This window comes from Microplitis demolitor, chromosome 2, assembly GCF_026212275.2.
Source record: "Microplitis demolitor isolate Queensland-Clemson2020A chromosome 2, iyMicDemo2.1a, whole genome shotgun sequence".
NCBI lineage: Eukaryota > Metazoa > Arthropoda > Insecta > Hymenoptera > Braconidae > Microplitis > Microplitis demolitor.
Window position 1 is genome coordinate 8,257,856 of NC_068546.1, and position 9,194 is coordinate 8,267,049.

Consider the following 9,194-nt stretch of genomic DNA (forward strand, 5'->3'; position numbering starts at 1 on the left):
ATAAAATTTTTGGACCGGAAAATTCAAAATTCGGCGAGTTATTCACAATCTCCCAACGCTCCAAAAAAAAGTCCCTACACTGCTGCAGTGATAGCGACCTTCACAGTGCACAAAATAAAAAAAAAACAAAAGCTTTATTAAACTAGAAGGTATTTTCCATACCACGACCTTCAGGCTAAAAAAAAAATTGAAATTTATCAAAACGGCGGAGTTTTTTAAAAAAATTTCAAATTTTTCACGAAAATTAGATGATTTTTGGCCTGCCAAAATTACATTTTCGATTCGATCGAAAAACTTGAAATTCATGATACATAGAAACATATATAAAAGCAGCCGCAATTCAAAAGCAGCCGCAAGCAGCCGTCTTCGAGTTATAACTACAGCAATTTTGAAAAATGTATTCTTGAGAACCGACAAGTGCTCTTCAGATGACTGTGACTCAAGAAAAACTATTTGAGACATGCTCTTGAAATTTTAGTATGTTATTTTTGAAGGTATGGACTATCGAAATATGCAAAAAAAATCATTTTTTAAAAATTTCACATTAGTGGTCCCCCTTAATTGAATATATTTGATAATTTTATTTTATAAATGACATTAAAACGATATGCTGATATTCAAACCCATCGAGTTTTAAAATTCAGATATATACGTCTTGATAAGCCCAAGTGACCTGTAAATATTTCTAAAACCAATTAATTAAAAAGATTTCTTTCGATGAACTTTTATATACACAGACATGAAATATGGAATTGTCAAACTATAGGATCAACATTAAAAATGAGTTAAAATTGCATAGTTTCACGATATTTATCTTGAAAATCAGTTTCAAAAATTAAGTTTTTAACGGATTGCTGAAAAAATTAATTCTTTTAGAAACAGAGCAAAGATTATAGTTGCTGTCTATTAATGGTGATCATTAAAAAAACATGGTAAGGCATTGACTATGAATCACTTATCACTGGTATTTTATTCCAATATGTATGACCTAATTGTAAAGTGAGAGGACACTAACGAAAAAATATAAAACTAAAAAGAACACTTTTAATAGTCGCATCCCTGACTAAGCGTTGAAGGACTACGAGAGCCCCCTCTTAAGAAAGAAGACGGTAATTTCTGATGAATGACATCATCTCCAAGTTTGGCTGGATATCCGAGGCCACGTGTCTTACTCACGAAAATTCAATACCCCAGCTTCAACATCGATGTTGTTGGGCGGAGAATTCACCCGCTTGACAGTGGCTCTCTTAGCTGCTATTCAGTTTAACTGCGACTATCAGAGAGTGGAGAACATTCAATGTGCTTGTGGAATCTTGGTGTTTGTAAACAGATTTATTAAAATATTATAATAAATTTCAACTTATAAAAATAAATTATTAGAAAAAAATAGAAGATATGGCGTGCAATAGAGCAACTAAATCTGGATTTGCAGCAGAAGCGCAAAAAAAGGTGAGATAATTTAAATATGTTTTTTTCTCGGGGATCTCAAGAAATTTTGAATCATCGAATGACTTAATACTCTGTTAAGAAATTTATTCTATTTCGAATAATTCTTTTAATTAATAGGATAATTATTTTCGGACTTATATAAATGAGCATATATTGTCTTATCACTTATTTTTACCCTGACCTGAAATCTCCAGGAAGTTTTATCTTACTCTTTTATTCATAATCATGAATACAACAACTAAAGCATTTCTACTTTGTTTTATTTCTTTATTTTTTTTTTTTTTTTTTTAATGTTCGAAATTTGTAGTCTTTAATTACATAAAATTTGATTAATTATAGAAAAAAAAAATAACTACGGCTATATGTGAAATATTTCTATCAGAATTAATTAAAAAATTGCTAGTCTGCCTCTAAGAAGAAAGCGTTTTTGGTGATGAATAAATGTAATATGTTTCGTCACAGATTTTTCAAACTTTCTTAAGAAATTAAAACGAATATAAATTTTTTTAGATTTTTAATGCTTAGTATAATGATCGTGAATATAATATAATACTATTTGTGTAAAAAAAAAAAGAAATGACATTGTTTTTGAATTATCATGCATGAAACTGTTATTCAAAAGTTATTATAATGAATAGTTTAGTATAAATTACTAAAGAACAATGGTTTCATATAACTCAACTTTCTGTGAAAGTTTTTAAGACATTATATTGGATGTTACGAAATTTTGAAAACTATTATATGTACAATTAACTTTAACGGAATATCATCTGAGTAATTACTTCAAATCAATTCCAAAGTAACAAAAAATTCTTAATTTAATACTATAATTTTATCAGCAATATGTATTAATCTGGGTCAGATTTACTACATGCCGCAGGAATGTCTCACTGATTCTAAGAAAAACAATATTACTTTATCACCTTTCTGGGCTGCTTATCATTAAGAAACGTGAAATGTTTTTTTCGTTTAAAATAATAAGAGACAATTTCTTTAATTTTTTTAAAACTGGAATTAATATAACATCAAATAGATTAGTAGCGTAAAATGCTGTTTAAATACATTAAATTGTATACTGTCTTATTGTGTCAACAAATTCATAACTTGAGAATCCTTCACTTAAGTTTCAATGTGATTATGTCCTGACAAAAGTAGTTACTAGAATTCAAGTTCAGTGAAACCTGCATAAGTGGGGCCCGGATAAGTGAGAAACCTCTATAATTGAGACTTTTTGTCAGGTCCCGGCACCTTCACAACGAAAAACTTTGTTAAGTGATACTGCGGAACCTCTCTAACTAATAATTTTTTTTTGAACCTATTCATTATTTACTTTTATAGTTAAAGCTATTTATTTTAATATAAAGACAAAATTTCTTTCGTATGCGTACATCAATGTGTATTAGGTACTCGTTACGTGTTTATAAGCTTTACATTAATATTTTAAACATTCACCTATCGGTGATCAAGCAATATTTGACAAATTATTCGCTGTAGAAAAACTATTGACAAAAAGTTATTTCAAACAAACTAACATAACGGAATTTTTAAGCTAATTTTGATGTCAGTAAATAAAGTATTATTATTTAATTCTATGTACATTAATTATATGTATTTCACTTTTATTTATCATGCTGATTTTGCCTGTCTGACTGTCCCCCTATAACTGAGAAAAAAATTTTGGTCCCTTCGAGTCTCACTTATGCAGGTTTCACTGGAATTTCAGTTGATAACTGAAGAACTCAAGAAACCATTGGTAGCAGACACCGCAACATTTCTTGATATGCTATATACGGATATGTTTATCGAAACTTATATTTATAAACTGATGTAAAATATTTGCTGTAAAAACAATTTATTGCAATTAAATACATAATGTATACATATAAAATTTATTAATAATAAACAGTTTCTTTTTTTTTTTGTTTTTGATGAGTCACCTGAAATCATGCAAATTTTATTTCATTTATTTGAACCATTTTAGTAGCTGTGTACATAAAAGTACGTATATATAATGTACTCATTTATTTTTATTGGACGAATTAAAACTGTAAGCATAATTGATGCCTGATATCTAAAGCAGGCGTGATAATAGCTCGAAAAATATATCAATACGTGATATTATTATATATAGTATCATCTTGTCATACAAATAGAGATAATCTTCCTACATTAACTTAGTTCTACTTTTAACAAACATTAGACTAATTCTTTTAATAAATGCTCAGTTATACGAATAATGTTAATAATATTCGATAAAAAGAGTCAAAAATATGACAATAAACAAATTGATTATGTAATTTTAAAAATAACAGCAATAACTCTTATTTTTGGATATTTACCTCAAATATTTTTATAGAAAACATTGTCATAAGTCTAAATTTTTTTGATTTAGTTAATCATTTTCATTAAATTTTTTATTGATTATATTTCTAACACAATAATTTTTAAAGTTAGAACAAATAGACTTAAATAAGCATGTAATTATATTATATATAATATATATAAAAACATTCTTATGTATATAAATATTTAACAGAGGAAGAAACACGAATAAGGAGTGATGGAAATTTACTGTAAAGTACAGACACTATGAAAAGTTTTTTTGTGAGTCACACATAATTTCTTCAGCATGTTTCATAAGATTTTTATACTAAGTTAATTAAATTTAACTGACTTTTCAATAAAAATTAGACTTCTGTATTATTAATAACATTCTTATATATATATATGTATATATATGAATGTTCTTATAAATATATATAATTTTTATTGCAAAAGAGTTGTTTTTTTTTATGTCAGAATAAATTAAAAACAATAATCTTATTTTAATTATTAATTTTTGTATAACTCAATAAATATTCAAAAATATTGAATTATTAAATAAAAACATATTATACCATATAGTCGATTCATAAAATGGTGACCTTGAAAGGTTGTCTTTATTCAAGATCGTATATAGCGCTTGATATTTCTTTCGTATTTATGAAAAAGCTTCAATTATATAAAGTGCATTGTTTAAAAAATTCTTAATTGAACTAAATTGAGTATAGTCAACTTTTGGGAGTGGTGAAAATTCATTTAAAGATACGGCAATACCAGTTCGCAATTCAAAATAAATACACCTCATATATTCGTAAACTAGCCTTATGAGGAGAAAAAAATGAAGGCCGTCTTCGCTGCCAATCGTTCTCGAACTATAGTGAGACTCATGACTTGCCATGGTGTGTCCTTGACTTGTAAAATTCTCAACAAACATACCATTTTACGAAACAGGTCACTAGTTTTATGAGTAAATAACAAACTAGGCAGTAATTAATTATGTTATTAATATTATATATTAATTGTTTTTAACTGTAAAAATATACAGCCAAGTACCAATGTTAAATTTCAAGTACTTAATTATTTTTTTTTATCAAAATATTTATTTTAAGATTAATTCTACTAGTCAGAGTCCATTTAAAGATATTGAAAATACTGATAGTAAAATCAATTCAGATAACAATGATAATAATTGTTTATTTTTAAAACAATGCCAATCAAGTGTTGATAATTGGAATTTTAACTTATTTTCTTAAATATTAAATATTGTAAGTAGCCGAGTGAGCTAAAACGTCAAGACATTATTCTCCTTGCCCTTGAAAAAATGGATTAGATCTACATCGATCCAAATTTTGAAACTACGTAGATCTATACAAATCCACATAGACTTATGAAGATCAATGTTAATCGACGTAGATCAACGTACAGTGTAGCCACAAAGAAATGATTTCAAAATTCCCTGATATTCTACGGTATTCTAGTAAAGTTTTTCACATTTTTTCCTGATTCAGAAATTTTATTCGTATCATTAAAATATTCAAAGTTTTAATTATACTTTCAATGTCAATAATTAAATTTGATGATTAAATCATGCAAGAAAGCGAAAAAAAGTCAATAAAATAAATCAACATGGCCTACTTTTGATTATTCGATGTTAAAAATATGTAAGTTAAAATATTTATAATAAGAAATTTTATGATTACAATAATTTCAAAATACGATAGCCACAAAAATTAAGGAATATTAAAAAACTAAAAAGATCAATCATAATTATTGAAAAAAATTTATTAAAGCCTGTAGACCGATTTTAAGATAAGCAAAAATTTGGGAAATTTTTTCTGGTGGTTTTCTTAGGATTACACCGGGACCGTACATAATAAAAAAATTTCAAGACCAGATCAGAAAACTAGACACTTGAAGTTACAATTTTCCTTCTTTGTTTTTGTTGCGCAACCATTTTCCTTCGAGTTACATCCTATTGAAAATCACTTAAAAATTTGAAATTTTTTCAATACCTCTTGATTTTTGTGACTATTGTATTATTTAGAAAATTTAGAATTTTTAACTGCCGCAATTTAATTCACGGATACTTTTTCAAATTTCCTGATATTTTCATGATATTTCCTGGTTGCATAGAATTCCCTTATAATTCCGGACATTCCCAGTTTGTAGCCGCCCTGACGTAGATCTACAAGTATCAAAAATTATTTTCAGAAAAAAAAAGTTTATTGGCTTGAGAGTCTAGAAATCTTGGTTTTAGATTTTTCGTGTGATTGGTCTGAGAAACTACTACTCAAACCAAGAGTTTCAATTTTTTAATTTTTTGCCCTGGATTGTACTGGTGGCATAGTATACAATTTATCCTATTTTAGAATTCTCAAAAAAAGTTTACAAATTATTTAGCGAGTAAATTTACACTTTCGCTTAAGATGTGCAAATATGTGTATGAACGAAATTTTACTATTTATATCTTGAGTATTTCACATATTCACATATTTATACCATTACGTATAAAATTTTTAATAGAAAAAAAATTATCAAAATTATTATAGAATATTAATAACTAATTAAGGATTTTTTTTTATTAGATTAACAGCAAATACAGTGAAGAATTAGCTCAAGAATGTCTCGAATGGATAAAAACCATTACGGGTGAAGACATTAACACAAACGGTGACATGGATAATTTCTATGAAATCCTCAAGGATGGAACAGTTTTATGCAGGTATAAATAATAGATCTAGGTATATCTATAAATTTTACTTCAGAACTCATGATTTTAAAAACGATTTTAAATTAATTTAATGTAACGTGATTGACTTAGTATAGAAAATTGACTTGCGATTCATATTTTTGTTCAACTTTCAGAAAAAAATAATCACAACAGATATAGAATATTAATACTTGTTAAATTCCTTCCAATTGCTTATTAGTTAACATTCATGAAAATAAAGTTTCTTAAAAATTATAATAACAACGGTATTAATTTTTTACTTAAATAAACCGATTAGCTTATTTTTAAGTTTTTACTAAAAATTTATAAGAAACCCAGGTGAAAATATTGAGCCAAAAATAGACCGAAACAACTTAATTTGGCCGAAATCACGCTGAAACTGTAAAATTTTATTGAAAGAGGCCGAAAGTTGGCCGAAAACACGCCAAAAAATTTTTAATTTTATTAAATTAAGGCCGACAAATGAATTGGCCTGTTTTCGGCCAGATCATATTTTTTTTTCGATAAAATTATCGCAAATAATAATCTTTGGCCGAAAACTGGCCGATATTTGGCCGACAAATGAGTTGGCCTGTTTTCGGCCAGATCATATTTTTTTTTTCGATAAAATTATCGCAAATAATAATCTTTGGCCGAAAACAGGCCGAAATTTGGCTGACAGTTGAATCGGCTTGTTTTCGGCCATAGTATTTTTTATTAAATAAAATTATGGTACTTAAAAAAAATTTCATTCAACTCGAAATAGGACACAAAAAATTTTTAAGTTGTAGAACTTAAAAATATATTTCAAAATTTTGAGAAAAATTATGTTTTCAATTTATAAAATGTTTTAGTAACTCACTAAGTTATAATTTTTTATAAGACATAGTGCAAACATTCAATTATTTAGTCGTTAGAGTGACATAATTTTTATGGGAATAGTTTATATTTTGGTACAATAAAAAATTTTCTTTCGTGGTATCATTGATGTAAGTTATATGACAGTTCGTGGCTGAGTGAAAATATAATGATGAGCAAAAATGAAAAATCAATTTCTTTAACTTTATACAAGCAAAATTTTTCATTATTAACAGATTACAGTTTTAAACAGTCATTTCTTATGAATATATGTAAAGGAAGCTCGTAATTATTCCGTAGTCAATATAAATATCTAAACATAAAAAACCTAACTTCACTATGAAATTCACTCCGGGGGATTAAAGAAATAGAAAATCATTCACTCCACGTTCACTCCGTATTCATTCCGTGTTTACCCGCAAATTTTTTACAGTGTAAGCATAGTACCCCTATTTAGAAAATCTCATAGAATCCAATAGATTCTCATAAATCTCCCTAGAAATTTTATGAGAATGAATGAGTTCTATGAGAAATGCTATAATTAAGTATAGGGCCTTATACATACAGCTATAAGAATATATCGGATTTTTTAAGCAGGGTAGTTAATCATATAGAAAAAATGAGTTATATATGACCATACATGGCCATATATAGAGTAGGGTGATTTATTTCCGCAAAAAAATTTTTTTTTCAAGTGCTCAAGCAAACTTTCAATCTACATAAAAAAAAAATGCTCATCAAATATGAGCTGTTAATTCCAATGCTAAATACTTTCCATTTGATTTCAAAGATTTCCCATTTAAAATACACGTAAATTAAATTCATTTTTTTTTAACTTTCTAATACTCAGCTGCGTTTCATGATATCAACGCGGTTTTGGTCGCAAATTGTAGGGCATTTAGTTTTCTTCAAAAGTGCCCATAATTATTTAGCTGTTATTCCAGCTGTTTCACTTGTGTCCGTTGCGGAACTCATTTCTCCTATGAAATTGACCTTTATTGGCTTGCAGGACGGAAACCAATGAAAGTACACTAAAAATGCTAGTGGGAATTTTGTAGGAAATTTTATTCCCTTCAAAAAAAGTCCTATGAGTCAAGTCGCTGAAGTCTATAGTTTCTGAGTTATAGTCATTTTAATAATTTGAAAAATAAAATATCAATTGAAATTTTTTTTTTTTATATTTTATTTTTTATATATAATTTATTTATTTATTTTTTATTTATAGTTTATTTTTCAAATTATTAAAATAATTATAACTCGGAAACAATGGACTTTAGCGACTTGACTCATAGGACTTTTTTTGAAGGGAATAAAATTTCCTACAAAATTCCCACTAGCATTTTTAGTGTACATTCATTGGTTTACGTACTGCAAGCCAATAAAGGTCAATTTCATAGGAAAAATGAGTTCCGCAACGGACACAAGTGAAACAGCTGGAATAACAGCTAAGTAACTATGGGCACTTTTGAAGAAAACCAAATGCCCTACAATTTGCGACCAAAACCGCGTTGATATCATGAAACGCAGCTGAGTATTAGAAAGTTGAAAAAAAAAAAATGAATTTAATTTACGTGTATTTTAAATGGGAAATCTTTGAAATCAAATGGAAAGTATTTAGCGTTGGAATTAACAGCTCATATTTGGTGAGAATTTTTTTTTTTATGAAGATTGAGAGTTTGCTTGAGCACTTAAAAAAAAATTTTTTTTTGCGGAAATGAATCACCCTAATGTAGAGCCTATATACTTTTTAAACTATTTTATACATAACTGTATAACCACAATTACACATATCACAATAACTTACATACGGATTTTATAGCGCACGAAAAAAAATAAAATAAGAAATTTTTTTGTC

General features: G+C 27.3%; 1 protein-coding gene across 1 annotated transcript in view; it reads left to right on the top strand.

Annotated features, from left to right (window-relative positions):
• The first annotated feature begins 1,201 nt into the window (after positions 1–1,201).
• The window catches only part of LOC103572272 (myophilin), a 15,612-nt gene continuing 7,619 nt past the window's right edge, over positions 1,202–9,194 (top strand). Inside the window, exons 1-2 of the mRNA XM_008550796.3 lie at positions 1,202–1,449; positions 6,357–6,493. Of these exons, the coding sequence (XP_008549018.1) occupies positions 1,396–1,449; positions 6,357–6,493 (191 nt within the window). The 5' untranslated portion in view covers positions 1,202–1,395. The remainder of the gene's footprint in view (positions 1,450–6,356; positions 6,494–9,194) is intronic.